Consider the following 26,691-nt stretch of genomic DNA (forward strand, 5'->3'; position numbering starts at 1 on the left):
CGGCGACAGTGAGTGCGTGTAGGCAGGGGCACCGCTAAGGATTTTGGGCCCCATGAAAAGAATCTTTACAGGGCCCCCAACAGAGCGGCAACATTTTTTGATGCTATTTTACATACAATTATGCATTTTAATGGTATTTTTGACTAACATTACCATATTTCTGAAAGCAGAACAGCATCACAGTTGACATGTACAGTAGGGGAAGAACTGAGCACTCTGAATACAATGGAATTCATTTTGAGTCATTTGCTGCACCACTGATTCTTAAATTGGAAATAAACTCTTCCATGACATTATTGAATAAGAACAGCTTGATAAATGTTTGACTGGATTGATTATTTAACTAATATAGCAGTAAAATGTAAAAATCCAGAGTTTTCTTGAGCTAACGTGGTGAGAAAAGTGAGCTAGCTTATTACCACAGACAGGGACAAAGTTAATATGCATAACTTTCCACCACAACTAACAAACCCACAAATAAAGGTATTGTTACCAGGACATGGAAAATAAAACATGCGTGATTATATGTTAGTTAATAACTTAGTGTCATTATTTTTTCTGTATTATAATTTCATCATCATTAGGGGCCTCTCTGGGCCCCCCTCCATCATGGGCCCCTAGAATCCGTCTCCTTTACCCCCCCTTTTCGGCGCCCCTGCGTGTAGGTGCTCTAGCTTGCTGGATGGCTGCGTGCAATAAAGTCACAAAGTTGCAACAAACCGCCGGGCTCGTCATTCACCCTCAGCTGTAAAGACCCTCTTCCGGGTGAAGTGAGGGTTGTTAGACCCGAAGTACGGCTCTGGAGGAACGTCTCCCCTGCGGGGAGGCGTGCTTTCTGTGGGTGGGGGAAAGCACGCCTCTTCTTTCCCACCGGAGCGCTCCAATAAAACACAGTCAGATCTTCAGTTTCTAGCCGATACTACATAAAACTAACGTAAAATAACGCGGTAACGCATCATGTAGTAACGGTAACGGAGTTACTGTATATAAAAATATAACGCGTTAGATTACTAGTTACCGCCGAAACTAACGGCGTTACAGTAACACGTTACTTAGTCCCAACACTGGTGACTCAGTGGTACTTCAACTTTTAAGTAAAAGTAGATATAGCATTAAAACTAATCCGACAAACAAAATCGATCAAACAAGTCAACGTAAAAGTAGTACGATACAACCCACACCTATTTGGACTCCTCAGGTGACAATGCAGTTTGTATATTTTGGTTAACTGCATGAACATGTGTGATACAGTTGACTTCTAAACCACTACTACAAAACATGTTAAATGAACCTTAATTCAATTAAATCAAGCATAAAATAAATTACTATTGATAGTTATTTTTTTAAACTGGTAAGTGTATTGTCTTAATTGAAACCATTTTTCGCCACCCAGTGGTCATTGAGTGACATTGCATAAGTTATACAATTGTTTTATTTCTTGTATGAAGTGCCAAGCCGTACAAAGATGGAAATTCACATTACAGATCAAAAGAAGGCTAAATATAGATGGAGTAAACATGTTAAGTCACTATGCTACAGAGAACATGATTAGTATCCTCCAAAGTGTAACCAGATGAAGAAGAAAGCAGTTAAGCTTATCTACAAGCCCGAGATCTATGTCAAACATCTTCAAACATGGACTCCATCCTCTAGTACTTCCTGGGCTGCTGGATTATGAAGGTCCGAGGAGAGTGAAGCTTCTCCACAGCGGGCCGCAGTTTGATGTGCCTCACGCTCACTGGCGTCTCTGGGAAGTCATGGCTCAACTGGAAACAATTTTAAAATACTAAAGAAAAACGTTCTGCTTAGGTAATACAAATAAGAAAAAAAAAGTGTGTTTACCTTGTCAAGAGGTCCTGACAGAAGGAGACCAACTTGTTGCATCCTGTTAACACTGGACCCAGGCCTGATGCAGGGGGATCAACAACAAATCAAGCTAACATTTATAGTAATTATACTACATCAGTGATCTCAAACTGTGGTATGGGCGCCATCTAGTGGTACGCCAAAAAACAAAAAAAATCACTTGCTTATAGTACAGTGTTTTATTTCTATATTCAAGCAGTGTGTGACCTGCTCAGTGGCCTTGTGGTTAGAGTGTCCGCCCTGAGATCGGTAGGTCGTGAGTTCAAACCCCGGCCGAGTCATACCAAAGACTATAACATGCGACTCATTACCTCCCTGCTTGGCACTCAGCATCAATGGTTGGAATTAGGGGTTAAATCACCAACAACAACAACAACAACAAAAAAGATTCCCGGGCGTGGCCACCACTGCTCACTGCTCCCCTCACCTCCCAGGAGGTGAGGATGATAGGTCAAATGCAGAGGATAACCTCACCACACCTAGTGTGTGTGCCAATCATTGGTACTTTAACTTTATGTTACAGTGGCCAAAAAATATTAGTGCCTCACAATAAGAAGGTCCTGGTTTTGATCCCAGGCTTGAGGGTCTTTCTGTGTGGAGTTTGCATGTTCTCCCCGTGACTGTGTGGGCTTCCTCCCACCTCCACAGACATGCACCTGGGGATAGGTTGATTGGCAACACTAATGTGTGAATGTTGTCTGTGTTGGCGGTGCAATGTGGTGGCGACTTGTCCAGGGTGTACCCCGCCTTCCGCCCGAATACAGCTGGGATAGGCTCCAGCACCCCACGCGACAAGCGGTAGAAATGGATGGAATCTCCAACAAGTTAACTAAATGTATTACTAGAACTAAGCCAGGGGTCGGCAACCCAAAACGTTGAAAGAGCCATATTGGATCAAAAATACAAAACAACTAATCTGTCTGGAGCCGCAACAAAGAAAAGCCGTATATAAGTCTTATAATGAAGACAACACATGACGTAAGTGACTATATTAGCCTACTATCAAAATGACTATCAATGTGTCTTTTTTGATGGAAATGTTGAAATGTAATATTTATTCTACACATTTTTACAACATTAGAAACCATTAGTAAATCCGAGGTTACTCAGAAGGTGAGATAACTCTTAGAAATTACTGGCCAAAAAAAAAGGTATAGATGTGTGTGTCCAAGTTAAAAGGAAACAGCAAGCTGTCTTCTTTTAATAGATTTATTACAATATTTAGCAAGCTAAGTAATATTTGCTGTGGTCTGGAACAATATGGCACAGAAATGCAGTCATTACATACAGATAACGTGTCATGAGACACGCAAAACTAAATTACACACAAAGACGATAAAAGGAAATTAAATTAGTTCAAATGTAACTTCAAATGTACAAAAAAATAAAAAATATAACTACAAATAAGGCATAATGATGCAATATGTACATACAGCTAGCCTAAATAGCATGTTAGCATTGATTAGCTTGCAATCATGCTCTGACCAAATATGCCTGATTAGCACTCCAACAAGTCAATAACATCAACAAAGCTCACCTTTGTGCATTCAGACACACAGCATAAAACTTTTGGTGGACAAAATGAGACAAAAAAAGGAGTGGAAGATTTTACATGCACAAAGACATGCGCCTGGGAATAGGTTGATTGGCAACACTAAATTGGCCCTACTGTGTGAATGTGAGTGTGAATGTTGTCTGTCTATCTGTGTTGGCCCTGTGATGAGGTGGCGACTTGTCCACCTTCCGCCCATGTGCAGCTGAGATAGGCTGCAGCACCTCCAAAATGGACAAGTGGTAGAAAATGGATGGATGGAGATTTTACATGTAAACAAACTGTTGCATTTGTTTGTATTTTTCCCCCGTATTCTTCCATTTTCAATACTTTAAAAAAAAAAATGCTCCAGGGAGCCATTAGGGTGGCACTATAGAGCTGCATGTGGCTCGAGAGCTGCGGGTTGCTGACCCCCGAACTAGGCAGTAACGCTTTGAAATGATAGCAACACAAACCCAACATGCATGTATTTATTTACATAGTGAACAACGTGGACACAACTTTCACATGAACTGTGTTGGTGTTTGCTGACCAGACTACTTGGGCTGCCTTTAGAAAACAAACAGAACTAAAGTTAGTTAGAAATAAAACTTCTGAGTTTATAGTTAACAGTGCGACCATTATAACATGCATGAGTTTCAGCTGAGAAGTGCACGTAGAGGTAGATAAGGTCTTCAGAAGTCAAATGCAGCTACTGCCATTTTGTGCAGTGTTAAAAAAGCTATGTCAGAAGGTTGCTAACAGCCAAAGCTGTTAACACCCGTTTTTGTTCTTCTTTTAACTCATGTTTACTTTTGTAGCCCACTGGCAAATAAAAGCATTTTGCTTCCCCCCAGAAAATCTGTGCATCAGTATTATCAACCCTTGACCTGAGTTTGTTGATAAATCATAAATTATGGCAGCCATTTTGTTCTTCTCCTTTCCCGTAAGTGGTAACAGTTTTGGGGTTTTCCCCCCCAAAGATGGTGCCGCCGTGCTCTTACATGTCCTCCTTTGAGGTTTCCCATGTTTTCATGCATTTCTGCCATTTGGTCCAGGCCCCTACGGGACAGCCCGAAGAGGGGTGGTGCTTTTGGGACTTCTTTGCTGCTTTTTGGTGTATTTATGCATCTGTCTGGGGGGGGGTAGTGTTTTGGTCATGGCTCGGTTGTTTGAGCCAGAGACCAGTTGCTGGCTCTCTCTCACACCGGAGTCTGCATGTAGAGACCGGAGGATCCAGTGGAGATGCGGAGAAAGAGACAGGAGCGAGGGTGGAGGTTTGTGCTGTGTTTGCCATGGGGAGGATGATACACAAAGTCCTGGCTGGATGAACATGTATTGGACATTTCGGTCCCCCTGGACAGATTCTTACTTTATATCAGACATCGGCCGAGAGCTAGTGGGTGGCCTAGGACGGTGTTGGCGCTCTTGGTCACTTTATTGGGCCTTTTCTTGTGTCTGGCCATGCTGACAATTATTATTATCACATATAAATTAAATAATCAACCCCAGCAGACAATAACGTGGAGCACCGCAGAGGCGTTTTTTGTTGTTGTTTTTCTATGCATGGGGCTTTCAAATGTGCACAATATGTATCATTTATTGCTAATTTTTAGCTTTTCATTGTGTTTTATTTAGGGATGATGTTTGATAAGAAATTATCGAGTTCGAGCCCATTATCGAATCCAGATAGGTTGTTGTATATGGAAAAAATAATAGAGGTAAATTATTGGTATTGTTCATTATCAATAGCCCTATTTCTATTGGTATTTGTATTGCTCCATTTGTAGTGTAATAATGCTCATTGTCATTTCTGTATTATTATTTATTTCGCTAACGGCTACTTTGCTATCACTTTTACCATCATATTTATACATATCGTATTTGCTGATGTTGCTATATTGTTGTGTTTGCTGTTGTTTTTGTCTCTCTGTCTAATCCCCCTCTTGTCCCCACAATTCCCCCCTCTGTCTTCCTTTTTTTCTCTTTCTATCCCCTCCTGCATCAAATAATAATATAAATACATTTAATAAAGTCAAATACAAATAAGGCAACAAGAGAAGTATCCTACACTTCTCTTTTGTAAAGTAAATCTGAACAGCTGATATGGGCATCTACATCAACTATATGATTTGCCTGAGAAGCTGGACAAAAAAAAGGGATTAGAGTCCATGGAATCGGTTCTTTTCTTATCGAACAACCGGGAGAACCGTTTTCGAACATCATCCCTAGTTTTACTTCTGTTGGTGTATGTAGAAATGGCTCCGCTGAAGTGGCAGCTTGTTGAATCAGCGCTGTGGTTCTTTTATAAACATATCCTTTGTGTTCTTTAATGGTTCCCTCATTTTCACAGGTTTACCTTATTTTTGTGGACTATTTGAATATGCACTGGAACCACATACTTTCCCCATTGTGGGATAAATAAAGTCTATCATATCACAAAGTGGGAGCCAACTGACAAACTGCAACTCCCTCTGCTGGATCTAGTGGCACACTGCACCGGTTACTATTAAAATGGCAAAACAAAGTTATTGTAACCACAACTTTTAGATCCTTGCCCATATCAAATAGGGATGGTACAGAAAATGCATAATATCTCATGAGATTGTAAGGGTGTAGCTAATTTTTGCATTCCATAAATTTCACAGATTAGAAACCTTACCTGGATTTATCAGACCTCCTTGTAGGTTTGTCTGGAGTCCCATGCGTGCTGGGCTCCTCAAAGCTTTTCTTGGCCACACGTTTACCTCCAGCTTTCACTGGGAACACACACAACATTTAAAAAAACAAGTTTAAAAAAAAAAAAAAAATGGCAGGAGGTGCACCTGCTGACCTTAAAGACAAACCAAAACAAACAAAAAAAAGGAAGTATGCTTTTCACTTCAGCAAGACTTATGGCCATGGTCCATATAATATTTAAATATTATTCACCCTACAAAGGAAGTTAAGCATTGTGAATGATTCATCTCACAGAAAGCTGTTTACATTTTTGTTTTCATTTGGCATTACAAAAAGAAATTGCAATTCACCTCTACACGTTTTTTCTTCCTTACAGGGAGTTAAAAAATATATGTAAAGAGCATTTTTTTAATGTATGCCCAATATTTTTTTCTATAAAAAGGTATAAAGTAAGTGTCTATAAAAAGGGTAAGCTGTGTTAAAAAAAAAAAGTCTACATAATTATTCTGTTTTAAAGGCAAGTTATATTTGTCTTTAACGCAAGAAATCTGCGTTCAAAGAACTCAGACTTATTAGTGATTCCCAGAGCCCAAAACAAGTCTGCAGGCTATAGAGCGTTTTTGTATTCATGCTCCAGTACCCTGGAATGTTGTACCGGTAACAGTTAGAGATGCTACCTCAGTAGAAGCATTTAAGTCCCATCTTAAAACTCATTTGTATACACTAGCCTTTAAATAGACCCCCTTTTTAGACCAGTTGATCTGCCGTCTCTTTTTTGCTCTGCCCCCCTCTCCTGCGTGGAGAGGTTATTAGGTGACCACAGATGAGGCGCTAGCTGTTCACAGTCGGTAACCGGGGTGGACTGGACTCACACTATTATGTTAGATCCACTATGGACTGGACTCTCACACTATTATGTTAGATCCACTATGGACTGGACTCTCACAATATTATGTTAGATCCACTATGGACTGGACTCTCACAATATTATGTCAGATCCACTATGGACTGGACTCTCACAATATTATGCTAGATCCACTATGGACTGGACTCTCCATATTATGCTAGATCCACTATGGACTGGACTCTCACACTATTATGTTAGATCCATTATGGACTGGACTCTCACACTATTACAGTTTTATAGAGTCGCTAGAACAAATTTCCACTCCACGTCCATTGCACCGGTCGCCCAGGGGGGCCAGTTGATCTGCCGTCTCTCACTATCAACTAGATCCACTCCACGTCCATTGCACCGGTCGCCCAGGGGGGCCAGTTGATCTGCCGTCTCTCACTATCAACTAGATCCACTCCACGTCCATTGCACCGGTCGCCCAGTTGATCTGCCGTCTCTCACTATCAACTAGATCCACTCCACGTCCATTGCACCGGTCGCCAAGGAGAGGGGGTCCCCACATCTGCGGTCCCCTCCAAGGTTTCTCATTATATCTCATTGGGTTTGAGTTTTTCCTTGCCCTGATGTGGGATCTGAGCCGAGGATGTCGTTGTGGCTTGTGCAGCCCTTTGAGACACTCGTAAATTTTGATTGATTGATACTCAGTGGCCTAGTAACCTACTCAGTGGCCTAGTGGTTAGAGTGTCCGCCCTGAGATCGGTAGGTTGCGAGTTCAAACCCCGGCCGAGTCATACCAAAGACTATAAAAATGGGACCCATTACCTCCCTGCTTGGCACTCAGCATCAAGGGATGGAATTTAGGGTTAAATCACCAAACATTATTCCCGGGCACAGCCACCGCTGCTGCTCACTGCTCCCCTCACCTCCCAGGGTCAAATGCTGAGAATAATTTCGCCACACCTAGTGTGTGTGTGACAATCATTGGTACTTTAACTTTTTTTTAATTGATATTTATACTTTTAAAATGTATGCCACTTTACAAATAGGACTCGAAAGGGACAAGCAGGAGAAAATGGATGGATGGACAATACAAGACTAGGTATAGGAAGTTATTCGTAATAACAATGGCTAATAATTAAAAAATGATGTATGACGGACCAAGTACAACAAGTGTTTTTTTTAATTAAAGTAAATACTCAATATCCTGATAGAGACGATGTATAAGATGTTTTCATAAAATGTGTTAAAATGAGCGAGAGCACACTTTGTTACATAAGGTGTGTTTACACGGAGGCTGACTTGGCAGCTAACCAGATGCTAACTACAGTGCAACATTGTGTTGGCAAAAATGTGAAAAACAATAGAAAAAAAACTTATTGATGATTTTTTTTAACACAACTCGTATCACAGCACAAAGTATTAGGAGCGCGATGCTCGGTGAGGTTATAAACTAGCACACATGAACACGGTGGGAACAATAAAACAAATCAAAACAAAACAAAGTTTAGTCGCAGGAAAAAGAAAAATCCAAAAAAAGAAATGTACCTGCAGGAGGATGTCCAGCTTTGAGCAGACGGCCGTATTTATAGTCACTCTTGCTGTCTTGTTGCACCATCTTTCTCCCCTCAAAGTGTTGTTCTTTTTAATCTGATCTTCTCTTAGTCAGCTCGCACTTTTTATGCTCCAACTTGAGTTGACGTCATGCTGCCACAGGAAGTGACGTCATGTCGCCAGAGGAAGTGAACGCCTCCTTGCTAATGCTAATGCTAACACGCTAGCGCAACAACTAACTAGAACTATGATAACCACACTATTTAACAACTATTATTCATCTTGGGTATATTTGATATTTTTCTACGAGACATGTTTTTTTTTATGATTTAACGGCTCCCTTACTGTCAAAGCCCACATAGATTAAAAGTTACATTAGTTGACTGCTTATTAGCTTAAAAAAGTAACAGCCGTGCACTTCCGGTTAACGCTAAATAAGGTCAACTCACTGGACACTTTTTTAGGTACACTTGCTCATGCCATCCAACACTAATATTCAGAATTTACAAACATATATTCAGTTTTGAGTCACTAAATTGCTTTGTTAGCCACATTAGGACATTGATTATAAGTTTTATTTGAGTTTTTTTTGTGTGTCAATATTTGTAAACATATTTTTGGTCATTTGTCGTACATCATATACGTTTCATGACAAAACATTTTACATTACAAAAAAAATGTAATTAAAAGTACCAATGATTGTCACACACACACTAGGTGTGGCGAAATTATTCTCTGCATTTGACCCATCACCCTTGATCACCCCCTGGGAGGTGAGGGGAGCAGTGAGCAGCAGCGGTGGCCGCGCCCGAGAATCATTTTTGATGATTCAACCCCCAATTCCAACCCTTAATGCTGAGTGCCAAGCAGGGAGGTAATGGGTCCTATTTTTATAGTCTTTGGTATGACTCGGCCGGGGTTTGAACTCACGACCTACCGATCTCAGGGCGGGCACTCTAACCACTTGCACCCAACCCGCCAAAATGTTGATAAAAATACAAAATAAAGCAAAAATTTGATCAGAATAAAGTAATCATTTTACTAATACAGTAGGAAGGTGATTCATATGGCCCCATACGTCACAGTTGACCTGACACATGAAACGTGACAAATTGCGGGGTTCACTATCAACTTTAGCCACCAGACAGCAGTAGAGTGTTGAATATCTTAAAATGTGTTTTGTAACAATTCCAACTTTGACCACCGCGTCTTTTGCTACATAAGTAGAGTGGCGCTTTCCATAATTTTCAGCAGACTGCATTGCAAAAGTAATAAACCCCCCTCTTCCTCTCACGCGAGATCCCCCAAGAATGGGGATTAAATCCCTTGTCTTCTGTATAACAGTTAAGGAGGAAAATATGACATTCTAGCGTAAAATATAAGAATACTTTTTTAATAAGAATAAAGTCAAAATATGATAAAATAGTTAAGTAATATAATAATAAGAAGTAGTAGGAGGGCCCGATGAAAATGTGCCAAAGGGCAAAACACAGCATGAAAGATAAATAATAAAGTTCCTATAATTAGTGACTACAATGACAGATGCATTGCAGACATGATATCAATGATCGTGTGAGCTTTAGGATTGTCCCGATACAATTTGTTCACTTCTGGTGCGATAATGATTCGATACGATATCAGCAGGAATCATACGTACTTTTATTTTGTAGAGTGGAATGTTAGGAAAGGTTTGACCAAGGGAACAATGGCAGGTATGTGAAACATGAATATATTTATTATCAACCGTCTGGAATGGACTTCCAGTATTATGTCTTTAAGTCGAAGTTGAGTAGTAATTGTTTTTGGAACCACATTAATTAATGATGTTAATTATATAATGTTACTGGATACTTTCTAATAGTCTTGTGTAGGAGACTTTATACGTGTTTATATTGACAAATGTGCTGTTTTAGACCGCAATAATTAAGGACATGTATGTCTAGCTTGAGTGCTATCGTGTGCTTATCTGTTGTGTAGCTGCAAGCTTCTAGTAGCCTATAGCTTACCATGTTTACCATTTGTAAAAGACTTTGCTAAAATACAAGAAAAGACCAACCGAGTGTGCTTATTGGAGAGCATTTAGCTGTTAGCTGTAATGTTAGAATAATTATGTATAAGTTATGCTTAAAGGCCGTTGCTATAGTTATTATCTATTGTGCTCAAGTTGTACTTGTCTATCTGTGCAAAGGCACACAACTTGTTATCTTCCACTGCAAGTTGTCACGCAGCAGCAGTTTCTGTCTTCCAGCCTGCTAAACAGCCAAGGACGGACTTCAAGTACCTCAACGAAGATAAGACGACAACACGCAGACAAAGCAGAGCCAGGGCGAAATCTCGAGCTCAGCACATTTGCATTCGGAATATTGTATTGTATTGTGTTCACTGGGGCTGCTTGCGTGATATGTTTCCCCTCCCCATAAAAGCAGCTTCAGTGACGTTAACTTGGGAACTCCTGAATAAATAGAGGAGCGCGGGGGCTGTACCTTAGAGCGTGGTGGGAGACTGTAACTGAGTGTGCAGCCCAATACGTTTCTCCTCATGAGCAAAATTGAACTCTGTCCCAGCCTGATTCCTTGCTTCTTGTCTTGTTTAATAGATAGTTCAGTGTTTGAACCTGACATGTAACTGTTGGCAAGTAAATGCTTGTTTTGGAGCTAAAGTCCGAAAGTTTGCATGCAAGCCGATATAATCCGATACGTTTTTTTTGTTGATATCAGACTGATATCTGATATCAATATTGGTTCAGGACACCCCAAGTGAGCTTTTAAAGAAGGTCATTACACTGCAAAAAGTCAGTGTTCAAAAACAAGAATAAAAAAAATACAAAAATTAGGGGTATTTTATTTGAACTAAGCAAAATTATCTGCCAATAGAACAAGTAAATTTGGCTTGTCAAGACTTTCCAAAACAAGTACAATTAGCTAACTTCAATGAACCCCAACATACCTTAAAATAAGTATATTCTCACTAATTACAAGTGCACTTTTCTTGGTAGAAAAAAAGACCTTTCTGCTCAATATGTTGAAAAATATTCTTAAATTAAGTAAATGCTACTGCCGTTATCTTGACATAATGATATGCGCTCGATATTACATTTCTTGAAACCAGGAAAAGTTATACTAAAAACTAATTTATTTTTCTTAATGGAAAGGCAACAAGGCAACCACTTGTTACTCTCGGGGTCTCCTAGCCACTCAGGCAAATCATATTGTCTAAAAATGCATTTTTCCATCGATAACATGACATCATCGCACCAAGTGCATGCTCTTTCAGTCCATTAGTGCGCATATATACAGCCCGGCCCCCGGCTAAAAAATGTTTTATTGTAATTTTGAAGAATTCATCTGAATGTGCATGAACTATTTCTGTTCAAAATAGGTTGAAATGTCACATGTGAAAAGTTTAAATATTAACTGTCAGTTTACTGTAGTGAGCCAACTGTACTACTACATGAGTAAGTATTTTCTATTGTTTCATTTAAAATAAAACAGCAAAGTCCATTTGGCTGTCATCTGTTTTAATTATGAGACACAATTGTGTCAAAGTCATGATTTTTTTTTCATGCTTGAAATAAGAAATGATTACTTTTAAAAAGTAGTTTTATACTTGTGAGTGTTGATGACACATCTTTGTATCAGTTGATATTCTAGTTTCAAGCATGTTTTACTCAATATAGGTCATCAAATCTCAGCAACAAGCTGTAATATCTTACTGAGATAATTTAGGACCAAAACACTTAAAACAAGTAAAACATTCTAACATAAAATCTGCTTAGTGAGAAGAATGATCTTATCAGACAGAAAATAAGCAAATATCACCCTTATTTGAGATATTTCATCTTACTTAGATTTCAGTTTTTGCAGTGAATTTGGGAAGCCACTATTTGGCAGGCCAGACCAAATTTGGCCCTAGGGCCCCACTTTGGACACTACTAATTTAGAGAATAAAGAAAATCCATGGTGCAATTTTTCAAGTAATAACTTTACAAGAATAATTACAGTGTGTCAATTTCAAAGAAAAATAAAAGGGGATATTACCAGGATTTTCCCCCCTTTTTGAAGTGAAGCCTACAATTCAGCTGTATTGGTCATATTTTGAGATTTTTTTACTTTGATATTTCTCGCTATCTTTTAGTTGGAGCTTTTTTTTTTCCAATTGCATTTCATAGTTCACAATTCTTTAAAAAAAAAAAACCCCAAAAAAACTATAGTAATTTATTTTTCTGGTCTCTTTTTATTGTTATTTTGAATAAGTCCGTGCATATTATAAATGACGTGTTGATTTGAACATTTTCTATGTTCCCATCACGTTAATATTAACACCAACATGTATTTTGTGTCCCAGTTAGCACTTATCTACTGTACAAAAAAAAACAACGTGGGTGCGAGTAAAAGTGGCGACAGAGTTTAAAAAACAAAAAGTGTCCTTTTTATTATATGATCATGACTGATATGATACCACCATTTTCTTCATATTTATATATCTCTGGAGCTTTAATATGGCACATATTCAATGCTTTAGCGGCGCAGAAGGATGTAAACCAGGTCACGTGACGCTTCTTCTCTATTTACAAGACAACAGGAAGTACACTTTCATCTTTCTGTACATTTTCACCTCATACTTTGATTTCGTATTGTTATTATTATTATTATTATTTTTTCCATTTTGGCTTCAGCACGTACACAATCTCCATCTTTGACTCTTTGCGCAGATCCTCTAATCTCATGACTCACGCCCTCGCCGCACTAGCACAAGCTACAAAATAATCCAAGCTGACATCTAAACAAAGCAGGACTGGCAATCATGTCCAGTTTTGTCTCTCACTTGGGATTTTTTTTCTCTTCTAACTAGTTTAAGAACGTTCCTAATTTCCTTCTATGAGCACACATTCCGTGGTTCCCTCTGCCAGACCAACTCCCCTACTACACGCACACACACACACTCTCACACACACACACACACACACTTCATGTTAACTGTTCTTTCAGCGTATTAGACCCAGGAGTCCGGGGAGCCGGGATACTGCTCGGCCCGGTAGGAGGGTCCCAGTGTGCTGGCGTAAATGTCCACGTAGTTGGTACTGGTCTTCAGTCCGCGAGGCTGGGAAACGTAGTCCACGGCGGGCGGGTACGTGATCACCTCGTCCATGTAGGGGTCGTCGTACCCGTGCTGCACGTACATCCTGTACGGCTCGTAGTTCCTCCTGCCCACCTCGTCTGCATAATACACCGGCTGACAGAGGCAGACATGTTGACACACATCCAAAGTAACTTTACTGAAATAAAGACACAATCTAACGAGAATAGTTTTTTGTACATTTTGCCAAATCAAAATGTGTTATTTTACAAAAAAAAAGTAAATGAATGACAATTAAGTTGTAATGGTAAGCGCAAAAGCAAAAATAAATAGAAAAAAGTTGTATATTTACGAAAAAAGTTGTATATAAATGAGAATAAAGTTGTAATTTTATGTGCAAAAATTGTGGGAAAAAAGTTCTTCTTTTTGTTAAAATAAAAACATTTTTTTGTGCACTTAGTTATCATAACACCATAACATGAGAATTTGTTTTACAATTTCACTTAAAAAAAAAAAAAAGTAAATAAATGAGAATTAAGTTGTAATTCAATGCGCTAAAAAATATATAATTTTACTAGGCGTGGCGAAGTTGGTAGAGTGGCTGTGCCAGCAATCGGAGTGTTGCTGGTTACTGGGGTTCAACTCCCACCTTCTACCTTCCTAGTCACATCCGTGGTGTCCTTGGGCAAGACACTTCACCCTTTGCCTCTGATGGCTGCTGGTTAGCGCCTTGCATGGCAGCTCCCGCCATCAGTGTGTGAATGTGTGTGTGAATGGGTGAATGTGGAAATACTGTCAAAGCGCTTTGAGTACCTTGAAGGTAGAAAAGCGCTATACAAGTATAACCCATTTATCATTTATTTATTATTTATATAATTTAATAATGAGAGAAATGTTGTCATTTTACTACAAAAAACGTAAATGAACGAGGATTAAGTTATAATTGTGTGCACAAACAAGATATAAGAAAAAAAAAAAACTTTTTAAAAATAGTTGAGAAGTTGTCATTTTTGTGCAAAAAAATATTGTGAACATAGTTGTAATTTAACATTATATGAAGTCATTTTTGAATTTTGCTATTTTAACACCATATTATTATAGTTGTAATTTTACTAAAAAAAAACTGAATGAGAAAAAAATTATACATTTAAAAAAAGAGTTGAGAAGTTGTAATTTATTGTGCTATATATATATATATATATATATATATATATATATATATATATATATATATATATATATATATATATATATATATATATATATATATATATATATATATATATATATATATATATATATATATATATATATAAAGTCATACTATAATGATCTATAACGGGATTATAATAACGCCATAATGTGAAATCACAGTCATGTTATTGCAACAAAAAAGTGAATAGAAAAGGTTGTATTTTGATGGGAATCAAACAGTAATTGTATGCTCAAAAATAATATGACATCAGGAGACATAACGCAAAATCATATTATAAAGAGAAAAACATACTAAAATGTTAGTAAAATAAAGTCAGCAAATAATTTAGTTCGAGTGATTTGTTAGAGAATACATTTTAGGACAAAAAGTAACACTTGAATCAACAAAAAAGTAAGAACAATAAGCTGTAACTGTGCAGGAATAAAGTGGCCATATGACAAGCATGACTGTATGTTGTGAAGTTACAGTACATACAGTATATTACTGTAAATACAGTATATTACTATGTCTGTACATACAGTATATTACTGTAAATACAGTATATTACTATGTCTGTACATGCAGTATATTACTGTACATACAGTATATTACTATGTCTGTACATAAAGTATATCACTATGTCTGTACATATAGTATATTACTATGTCTGTACATATAGTATATTACTATGTCTGTACATAAAGTATATTACTGTACATACAGTATATCACTGTCTGTACATACAGTATATTACTTTGTCTGTACATACAGTATATTACTGTACATACAGTATATTACTATGTCTGTACATAAAGTATATCACTATGTCTGTACATATAGTATATTACTATGTCTGTACATACAGTATATTACTGTACATACAGTATATTACTATGTCTGTACATACAGTATATTACTGTACATACAGTATATTACTATGTCTGTACATAAAGTATATCACTATGTCTGTACATATAGTATATTACTATGTCTGTACATACAGTATATTACTGTACATACAGTATATCACTGTCTGTACATACAGTATATTACTTTGTCTGTACATACAGTATATTACTGTACATACAGTATATTACTATGTCTGTACATAAAGTATATCACTATGTCTGTACATATAGTATATTACTATGTCTGTACATACAGTATATTACTGTACATACAGTATATTACTATGTCTGTACATACAGTATATTACTGTACATACAGTATATTACTATGTCTGTCATTCTCATATTATTGTTCCACTGGCCAGAATATTACTGATGGAATATATTTGTGTGTGTTTATCTCCACTGCAGGCCATCTCCATCTCAGCAGTCACATTTGCTTTGGTGCTGATGGAATAAATAGACTTGTATTGGTCACGCGGGCGATGACATTTTGTCACTTTGACAGAAGGATCAGGCAAGAAAACCTAGGTTGCCAAGGATGAGATGTGTGCGCTGTAACGAGGGCTATTTACCTGTGTTCTTCTGGGCTCCTCCCGCGTGGGTGATGGGTAGTAATACGGAGAAGGTTTTCCAGACCCTGCAGTGCAAGTGAAAGCAAAACAAAAGAGTCAACGGAGGGTCCTAACAGAAGGGAGGGGACATGGCACCAAATCACAGAGTTGGACGTCCAAATCCCCCAGGACACTATTTTTCTTGTCTCGCCAGAGGAATTCAGAGAGTCAATTTCCACTTGGCCGTGCAGAGGCTGCAGCTCACTAACAATAACGCCGCCACGGTGTGGCGGGGGTCCACTTTGCTGTCACAAAACTGCTCTGAAGTGCTTATTTTCAGCTCGGGTGTTTATCTGTTCCAAAGGATGGAGCACCCGGTGTTTAACAGGTGCTCCATGTCTATGTGAGGAAATATGGAGTCTATTTTAGGGTGTCGGCCATGTTTGACCAACCTCCCAAGCAAGCAATGTTCCCTCTAAGGTGCGCCTGTGCAATTGCGCACTGCTCAAGCGTCCTCTGCGCACGGCAAATCTATGCCACGCACAGAATCAAATAAACAAATAAGCGCATAACAATTTTCGACACACGGACACGACAGAGAAAACAGTTTTCGTCATCCTTGTTCTAATATTGTAACGTCCGTCGAAACGCTTTGAGGACATGAATTCCATCGATCACTTTACTGAGCAAAACTCTTTATTGTCGGCCATAAACACATCATCAAAACATTAGTAAAAAAAAATTATATCTAGCAAAAGTGGTCATTTTCTGCAGTACAAACCAGACCAAAAGCAACTTTGTTATATCAACAGCAGCCGCTCCCTCTTTCTCACTTGCGCCAACACATGCACATATGGCACTTAGCCAGCGATGCGTTTACAGCCACACAAACAGTCGGAAAACTCCAACACCACACATAAAGTGTCATTCCAGGTCCTTACACTATGATTTACCAATCAAATGTGTGCTTATTCTAGTGTCATTTATTAGGAATCTTAATTTATAAATATTAATCATGAAATGCTGTTAGTATATTAAATAAATACTCATAAAAATACATTTTTTTACAAACAGGAAGTTGCAGGAATGTACACATGATCCCCTGCTTACATCTCATTGTGCAACATGTGAATGTTTTAATGGGAACTAAATGCAATGTCTGAAAGGGGTACAAATTATTTCCAAAGCAGGACCTCCACCCAGACAAACAATACAAGTACACAGTTCATGAAAAACAATATTTGTTGTTATTGTCATTGTAAGTGGGCCTAAACACTTATATTACAAATGGAAATGACTGCTGTCATTTGATTATAATAATAAGAGAATGTTGTCTGTCTATCTGTGTTGGCCCTGCGATGAGGTGGGGACTTGTCCAGGGTGTACCCCGCCTTCCGCCCGAATGCAGCTGTGATAGGCTCCAGCACCCCCTGCGACCCCGAAAGGGACAAGCGGTAGAAAATGGATGGATGGATGGAGATTGAACTTGTTATTTAGTCAGGTTTGGGACAGGTGTGCTGCTGGTGCAGCCACAGTGTGCACGTGTGATGTTGCTCACATGGGCTCCACTGAATGCTCAGGGAGTTTTTGCGTTCGCTCACACACATGAAAAATTAGAGGGAACATTGCTCCCAAGTGCTGACTCAGCTGGAGCCAGCAGACAATGCTGGCCCTCGAGGGACATGAAATAACATCACCCTTCTTTTCTTGTGGGCAGGATGCTAAGCATGAGTCACAATACTTGCTACACCGTAGTAATCGAACATTCTGTCATGGTATCATTGGAAAAAATGGCAATTTTACTACAATAAATACAAAATATTATGAAACAAATCGTAGTATTGTGGAAAAAAGTGGCAATATCATTTAATTTATTTTACGAGCATTAATATTATCAGGTGGAAAATTGTCAGAATGTTATTAAATGAAGGCCACAATATTATGTATTCCTTTGTTATCTAACATTCAGTCATAGTATAAAGGAATAAACAGTTGCAAATTTACTAGAACAAAGTCGTGAAATTACAGCAAAAAGTTGTGGTTTTACGAGTAAAAAAAAGTCATAATATTGTGAAAACAAGGTTTTTATTTATTTATTAATTTACTTTAAGAAGGAAGGAAGGAACAACTTTATTAAAACAAAATGTCATTATTGGTGAGAAAACATGTTAAGATGATAACGTCATGATATTGTGAGGACAAAGTCATAATGTTACTAAAATCAAGTAATTGAACTACAAAAAGTTGTGGTTTTACGATTTAAAAAAGTCATAATATTGTGAAAAAGTTTTATTTTAATGATTAATGTACTTTAAGAAGGAAGGAAGGAAGGAAGGAAGGAAGGAAGGAAGGAAGGAAGGAAGAAAGGAAGGAAGGAAGGAAGGAAGGAAGGAAGGAAAAACTTTATTAAAAAAAATGTCATTATTGGTGAGAAAACATGTTAAGAGGAAAAAGTCATGATATTGTGAGGACAAAGTCATAATGTTACTAAAATCAAGTAATTGAACTACAAAAAGTTGTGGTTTTACGATTTAAAAAAGTCATAATATTGTGAAAAAGTTTTATTTTAATGATTAAATTACTTTAAGAAGGAAGGAAGGAAGGAAGGAAGGAAGAAAGGATGGAAGGAAGGATGGAAGGAAGGAAGGAAGGAAGGAAAAACTTTACTAAAACCAAATGTCATTATTAGTGAGAATACATATTATGATGATAACGTCATGATATTGTGAGGACAAAGTCATAATGTTACTAAAATAAAGTAATTGAACTACAAACATTTTTTATTCGACTATATTAACATCACGAATAGAAAAATATTTTAGGTGAAAAAAGTAGTGATTCTAATTAAATAAAAAATATATGAAAAAAGTTTTAGTAAAACAGTTGTAATTTGATGAGAATACATTGTCATTCTAGGATAATGAATTCCTAGTAATACCAAAACAAAGTCGTAATTTGACTGAAATGAAGTAAGTGTATTACAAGTAGTGCTGCCAAACAATTACATTTAAAGAAAATCCGATTAATCATTAACTTTAAAAGGTAAATTAATGAGAAAAGACCTCAATATTATACATTAAGCCAAAAAAAGTAGATTTTGGAGTCAAACGTTAGTTTTACTAAAAATAAAAGTTGTAATTTCATGAAACGACATGTGTCATTTTAAGATGATGAAGTCATAATACATTAGTAATACATAGTCATTTTACTCAAATAAATTGATTGTACCATAAAAAAAATATTTTATTAGATTAACGTCACTAATAATAATATATTTTTCAAAAAAAGGTATCATTTTACTCAAATAGATTCATGTGACAAAAATTACAGTATAACAAAAAAAAACATTGTAATTTGTTGAGAATACATGTTTTATTTTGAGATGATTAAGTCATAATATTACCAGAACAATGTTGTATGTATACTGAAATTAAGCAATTGTACTACAAAAAAATAAATATTATTAAATTAACATCACTATGAGACAAATATATTAAGCAAAAAAAGCTGTCATTTTACTCGAATAGATTATTGTGGGAAAAAAAGTTAGCATTACTAAAAAAAAGTTTTAATCTGATGAGATCACATTTGTATTTTTTGGATGATGAAGTCATAATATTAAGAGAACAAAGTCAAATATTTACTAAAAGTAATTGTACTACAAAAAAATAAAATAAAAAACGATCAAATTAACGTGACTGAGAAAAATCTATTAGGCAAAACAGGTTGTCATTTTACTCAAACCAATTAGTTTTACTAAAAAAAGTTGTATGATGAGAATACATTTATTATTTTAACATGATACAGTCATAATATTACGAGAACAAAGTCGAATATTTAATAATATAAAGTAATTGTACGGCCCAAAATTAAATTTTTTACAAAATGAACATCACGTCAGAAATATATTAAGGTGAAAAAAGTTGCAATTGTTATCAAATAGCGTCATATGAAATAAAGTTACAGTTTTACTAAAAAAGTTGTAATTTGATGAGAGTACATTTGTTATTTTAAAATGACAAAGCCATAATATTACAAGAACAAAATTGTAATTTTACTAAAACAAAGTAACTGGGTAACTTGTAGTGTTGTCAAACGATCAATATTAATCTGTAACTATAAAAAAAGATGTCAATATAAAAAAATATAGCTATTTCTAAAAATAACATAATTACAAAAAAACCCACTGGGAGAGGAAAAGGCATTCTTTTACCAAAATCTTGTCAAGTCTTTAAAAAAAAAAAAAGTTGTGATTACAAACAAATGTAATCCAATGAGAAGAAAATCGTAATGTTAATAGAATTATCTCGTAATATTACCATGAATAAACAAATATATGTATCTAAAATGTATCATAGTTAAAACATTTTTTTATTATCATACAATAGTAATTTCATTACCATTTTTCGAGGATAAAATATATTACAAAAATGTGTGTACGAGAATAAAGTGTCAATTTTACAAGCCTCAACTCGTAGCTTCCGACCAGGCCTTTGAGAAAAAAAAAATTGTCTGAGGGCTGGTATATCTATTTTTAGGAACACTAATACAAAACCTCACAATAATCTCTGAATGCTAAAAACATTATGACAGACCTACTTAAAATCTCGTTGACATGTATGACTTAAGTGTTATTATGACAATGACAATAAAGGAATTGATTGATTGATTGATTAAATGGAATTTTAATTTTTTTTTACTGAATGAGACACCCAGAATGTACATGAAAATAAAGAATGTGGGATTTACAATATTAACTATGAAGGATAAAACACTGAATATTAACAACATATGAACGTCACACACCCTCTCCATCCGCGTATTTTACAATCAACAAAAATGCAACAAAGACAGGGAAATATGAACGCGAAGGGTAAAAAAAAAACCCCACCTACGATCTGATATATCTGATATATCACTAAGATTTAGAACTTGGTTGTAAAAATCTCCTTTGCGTGTCTGGAAACACTCTGTGGAAACGCTCTTCACCCACAGTGCTTGGTGCCTCGTCTGAGCTGCTGTGACTCAGATTGGGATAGTAACTAATTAGATTACCATAGTAACTAATTAGATTACAATAGTAAAATAATTAGATGACCATAGTAACTAATTAGATGACCATAGTAACTAATTAGATGACCATAGTAACAAGTATATCATGCAAAAGCGCAGATTCCAAGCATTGAAATACTTAGTTGAAGACTTACGGTCATTAGAAAACATCACTGCACATCATAATGGCAGCTACACTTTCCATCATAAACATCTAAAAAAAATGATTTGGGGAATGTCTGGCGGGCCAGATTGAAAAGTTTAACGGGCCACATAGGGCCCCCGGGCCTTAATTTGCCCAGGTCTGCTTTAGACTCATATTAGTAGCAAGACTGGCTTTTACAAGGTTTACCATTCTGGTTTTAGTTTGCAGTGGTGCAGAACTGCGGCCTGACTTAGTCTTGCAGGTGTCTAACAGACACTATATTGCCAAAAGTATTTGGCCACCTGCCTTTACTCACATAGGAACTTGAAGTGCCATCATCACTCCAGAGAAGGCGTCTCCACTGCTCTAGAGTCCAGTGGCGACGTGCTTTACACCACTGCATCCCACACTTTGCATTGGACTTGGTGATGTATGGCTTAGACACAGCTGCTCGGCCATGGAAACCCATTCCATGAAGCTCTTTGCGTACTGTACGTGGGCTAATTGGAAGGTCACATGAAGTTTGGAGCTCTGTAGCAACTGACTGTGCAGAAAGTCTTTGCACTATGCACTTCAGCATCCGCCGACCCCTCTTTGTCAGTTTACGTGGCCTACCACTTGGTGGCTGAGTTGCTGTTGTTCCCAAACTCTTCACTTTTCTTATAATAAAGTTGACTTTGGAATATTTAGGAGCGAGGAAATTTCACGACTGGATTTGTTGCACAGGTGGCATCCTATGACAGTTCCACGCTGGAAATCACTGAGCGCGGCCCATTCTTTCACAAATGTTTGCAGAAACAGTCTCCCTGCCTAAGTGCTTGATTTTATACACCGGGCACCTGATTCTCATCTTTTGGATGTGAGGCCAAATACTTTTGGTAATATAGTGTATCTGCATATTGCTGCAGTTTAACTTGGCATAACAGTCAAGTGTTCATCGGATGACCCAAATAGGAGTGAAAGTGTTTGGCAGGAAGAGAAAGTCAGTGTGCTCAAAGCATTGTGAGGCCGACAAAAGCGATAAGCTCCCGAGGGAAGCCATGTTTTGCATACCTGTGTACTGACTTTTGTGAATACTGTTGTCCACCTGGTAGTTATAAAATTGCATAGTCGACGGTGCCCTCTGATAGTCTCTGACCGTGTCCCTGTGGTCTCTCACGCCCAGCATGGCGGGAGACGACATGGCGCTGGCGGCTACACACGGGAGAGAAGAGGCAAATGAGCGGAACATTCCACCAGGGCAGGGCGTCATTGTGCAGACGAGTGGAATGATGATTAAAAAAAACAAACAAAAAAACAAACCCACCAGGATGGTTGAGAGGGGACATCTGAATACTGCCCGTGGGGAGGGTGGGCTGGGACTTGAACCGGTCTCGTTCGAGCGTTGACACAGGAGTGAGGAAGTGGTTTTGTGTCCATCCATCCTGTTGGGAAACACACAAACATACAACTGTCATGTTGTGTGGAGTTGCAAACAACAACAATACACACCAAGGGCCTGATCTACAACACCTAAAACCAGTGAATGGTAAATAAAAACAGAATACAATGATATGCAAATCCTTTTCAACCTATATTCAATTGAATAGACTGCAAAGACAAGATATTTAACGTTCCAACTGGTAAACTTTGTTTTTTTTTTTGCAAATATTAGCTCATTTGGAATTTGATGCCTGCAACATGTTTCAAAAAAGCTGGCACAAGTGGCAAAAAAGACTGAAAAAGTTGAGGAATGCTCATCAAACACTTATTTGGAACATCCCACAGGTGAACAGGCTAATTGGGAACAGGTGGGTGCCATGATTGGGTATAAAAGCAGCTTCCATGAAATGCTCAGTCATTCACAAACAAGGATGGGGCGAGGGTCACCACTTTGTCAACAAATGCGTGAGCAAATCGTCCAACAGTTTAAGAACAACATTCCTCAACTAGCTATTGCAAGGAATTTAGGGATTTCATCATCTACGGTCCGTAATATAATCAAAAGGTTCAGAGAATCTGGAAAAATCAAAAGCCCGTGACCTTCGGTTCCTCAGGCGGTACTGCATCAAAAAGCGACATCAGTGTGTAAAGGATATCACCACATGGGCTCAGGATCACTTCAGAAAACCACTGTCAGTAACTACAGTCTGTCGCTACATCTGTAAGTGCAAGTTGTGGGCTCTGTACCGAGGATGTCGTTGTGGCTTGTGCAGCCCTTTGAGACACTTGTGATTTAGGGCTATATAAATAAACATTGATTGATTGATTGATTGAAGTTAAAACTCTAATATGCAAAGCGAAAACCATTTATCAACAACACCCAGAAACGCCGCCGGCTTCTCTGGGCCCGAGTTCATCTAAGACGGACTGATACAAAGTGAAAAAGTGTTCTGTGGTCTGACGAGTCCACATTTCAAATTGTTTTTGGAAACTGTGGACGTCGTGTCATGTCATCACTATGCAAAGCGAAAGCCATTTATCAACAACACCCAGAAAATAAAAATATGAATAATTGGTTCTAGTCTCTACGGAAATCCATATTTGAGTGAAGATTTATACACTTTGAGCACCATATAAAGCGCTACACAGTAGTGTACATCAAACAAACATAACGAGGAGGGAAAAGAGCTTGAAAGAGACTCGTCTTCTACTCCTGCTGTGAAAAAAACCTCACATAATATCATCACAATTAAAAACTTGCCGTAGAAGGGAAGTCGGCTTCCTTAATCTCTTCAATAACGGATGAAGCGTTCGTACACAGAGACATGGTTCACAGAGACATGGTTGGCACACTGAAGCATGCTCGGCCCATTCTAAAAGTTCGTAAACCGAAAAGTTTGCGAATAGAGGGGGTTTGTAAATCGAGGTATGTATTTACTCTAAAGGCTTAGTGGCCACATGCGTGGACAGCACCTTTTAGCTCTTATTTCCAAAATTGTGTACACTACTGAATTGGGGTCTTAGGGCCGCTTATGTGGACACTTATACTGTCATCTGGTGGTGTCAGAAGAGTATAACATACAATGGAATTTGGAAAAAAAAGTGTAAAAAATAAGAATTATCATGTCACTAAACATGAAGTACACATTTGTGTACTTATGGACTAAGTACATCATATCAAAATATGATTCTTAGTTTTTATTCTAATTAGGGTCCAATAAGCCCAAATAGCAAAGATAAATAAAAAAAATTAAAGCTGCAAGCAGCGATGGACGAGACCGACTTTGAGGGCTCATAAAATCCAAACCGGAGCAGTAATTAAAACTCTTTCATCAACTTTTAATCAGAAGGGTTCAATCTCTCTCCTGTGCTAATTTGAAGCTGACACGACAAACGCGCTCAGAGGAGATAATGTTTGAAAAAATGACTGTTTTTACACAACTTTTGTTTTGAAGGGGGAATTGCAAACTTCCTGTTGATTTTTGCTGGGGGTTGTCAGGGTATGAAAAATAGGTCTAAGTGAGACCTACATAGAGGTTTTTGTTTCATGTCTCTACTGGGAGTTACAGGTAGTTTTGTCTGTGTTTTCTTCCTAAGGGGCGCTAGAGCGCAATTTTGAGTTTTGGGGTTTGGTTTTTTAATTAGATCGCAATTTTCGCCAGTCCTGATGTGTGTGTCCAATTTAGTGAGTTTTGAAGCATGTTAAGGGGGTCAAATTACAGCTCAAAGAGGCGGCGGTATAATAATAAAACGCTAGAAATACAATAGGGTCCTCTGTCCCAAAGGGACTCGGGCCCTAAAAAGCAAACAGCTTGGGCCTTAAGAGGTTAAAAACTAAATACATTTACACTTTTAACATCTGAGTGCAATGTTTTCTGTTTTCCGTGAGTTAAAAATAGGACTAAAAACACATTAAAAAAATAAATGTTTTCTTACTTTCTTATAGATGGCCCGTAGATCTCGATATTGCCACAGTGTGTTCAGCACCTGAGCAGCTGCCTTGACCACCTTCAGAGAGAACCTGGAACACACACAAGAGTAACGGCGTTGACAGGAAGTAGTATTCAGGTGCAGTAATATGCAGTATCATCGAGGAAAGGGTGTGTGTTTCACACGGAATTTCAAATCAGGCTAAAATAAAAGCGGTTCCGCTGGGACATTTTGACCTCATTGCACACTGAACCACCTTCCCTGTGGCGACAAGATTGTGTGTCCTGGTGTGTTTGCGAGGAAACCACTGAGCATGTGCACACGATAGCCAAGTCAGGCCGGCCTGACTAAAAGTGTTGAGACGACCACTCGCCGCATTAGCACACCTGTCTCCTCTGCCCTTGGTGATGTTGACCAGCTTCTCGATGCCACCCGTGTCCGCCAGGGCCTTGGCGTTCTCCATGTTTCTGCTGGTGACCTCGTGCAGGGTGCAACAGATGGCCGCCACGGTCTCGTCCGACAGGGAGCTGGTGTTTCCGCCGGGGAGGCGGTTGACCAGGTCTCTCATGGCGTATTTCCCTGAGGAAGAGGAAGGCGGGAGGGATGAGGATGTGACACCGAGCTAATACATCATGACAGAGGATGAGGTAAAGGAATTCACTTGCATGCGACGTAATACCACAGTAATGTGCACATAGGGCTTTTTCTGGACATAAACACGATTTGGATTGTGGCCCCATTTTGGTCTTCAATCAATCTGAGTATTGCGCTTTGGAATTTTGCGGCTCGCAAAAGGTGACTATTACAGTGAAAGTGCCAATGATAGTCACAAACACACTAGGTGTGGTGAAATTATTCTCTGCATTTGACCCATCCCCTTGTTCCACCCCCTGGGAGGTGAGGGGAGCAGTGGGCAGCAGCCGTGGCCGCGCCCGGGAATCATTTTTGGTGACTTAACCCCAAATTCCAACCCTTGATGCTGAGTGCCAAGCAGGGAGGTAATTTGATTAGATTTTTTGATTTTTATTAAGGATCCCCATTAGCTGGTTGCCTCAACAACCCACTAGTCTTCCTGGGGTCCACAATTCAATACAATTACAAGTAAAAGCATATAATTATAACTACACAATACATAAAAAAATAGAAAAATAAAAGCATCAATAAGAAAACAAGCAAACAATTTACAGTCACAGAATAAAGGCTTACTGAAACCCACTACTACCGACCACGCAGTCTGATAGTTTATATATCAATGATGAAATCTTAACATTGCAACACATGCCAATACGGCCGGGTTAACTAATAAAGTGCAATTTTAAATTTCCCGCTAAACTTCCGGTTGAAAACGTCTATGTATGATGACGTATGCGAGTGACGTCAATCGTTGAAACGGAAGTATTCGGACACCATTGAATCCAATACAAAA

The 26,691-nt window shown here is 38.1% G+C and overlaps 2 protein-coding genes across 5 annotated transcripts in view; both read right to left on the reverse strand.

Moving 5' to 3' along the window:
• Positions 1-1,414: 1,414 nt before the first annotated feature.
• dap1b (death associated protein 1b) lies at positions 1,415-8,665 on the reverse strand. The gene is made up of 4 exons (XM_062070692.1): positions 8,478-8,665; positions 6,060-6,156; positions 1,843-1,906; positions 1,415-1,766 (listed from the first exon to the last, which is right to left on the reverse strand). The coding sequence occupies exons 1-4, from the start codon at positions 8,545-8,547 to the stop codon at positions 1,650-1,652; spliced, it is 348 nt and encodes a 115-aa protein (XP_061926676.1). The 5' UTR covers positions 8,548-8,665; the 3' UTR covers positions 1,415-1,649.
• A 4,033-nt stretch (positions 8,666-12,698) lies between these two features.
• The window catches only part of LOC133664931 (plakophilin-4-like), a 246,263-nt gene continuing 232,270 nt past the window's right edge, over positions 12,699-26,691 (reverse strand). For all 4 annotated transcript variants that reach the window (XM_062069971.1, XM_062069969.1, XM_062069972.1 and 1 more), the window contains 6 exons: positions 25,652-25,844; positions 25,272-25,356; positions 22,720-22,837; positions 22,467-22,607; positions 16,238-16,302; positions 12,699-13,715 (listed from right to left, as the gene is read on the reverse strand). In XM_062069971.1, coding sequence (XP_061925955.1) covers positions 13,476-13,715; positions 16,238-16,302; positions 22,467-22,607; positions 22,720-22,837; positions 25,272-25,356; positions 25,652-25,844 — 842 coding nt within the window. In that variant the 3' untranslated portion in view covers positions 12,699-13,475. The remainder of the gene's footprint in view (positions 13,716-16,237; positions 16,303-22,466; positions 22,608-22,719; positions 22,838-25,271; positions 25,357-25,651; positions 25,845-26,691) is intronic.

This window comes from Entelurus aequoreus, linkage group LG14, assembly GCF_033978785.1.
Source record: "Entelurus aequoreus isolate RoL-2023_Sb linkage group LG14, RoL_Eaeq_v1.1, whole genome shotgun sequence".
NCBI classification, from domain to species: Eukaryota; Metazoa; Chordata; class Actinopteri; order Syngnathiformes; family Syngnathidae; genus Entelurus; species Entelurus aequoreus.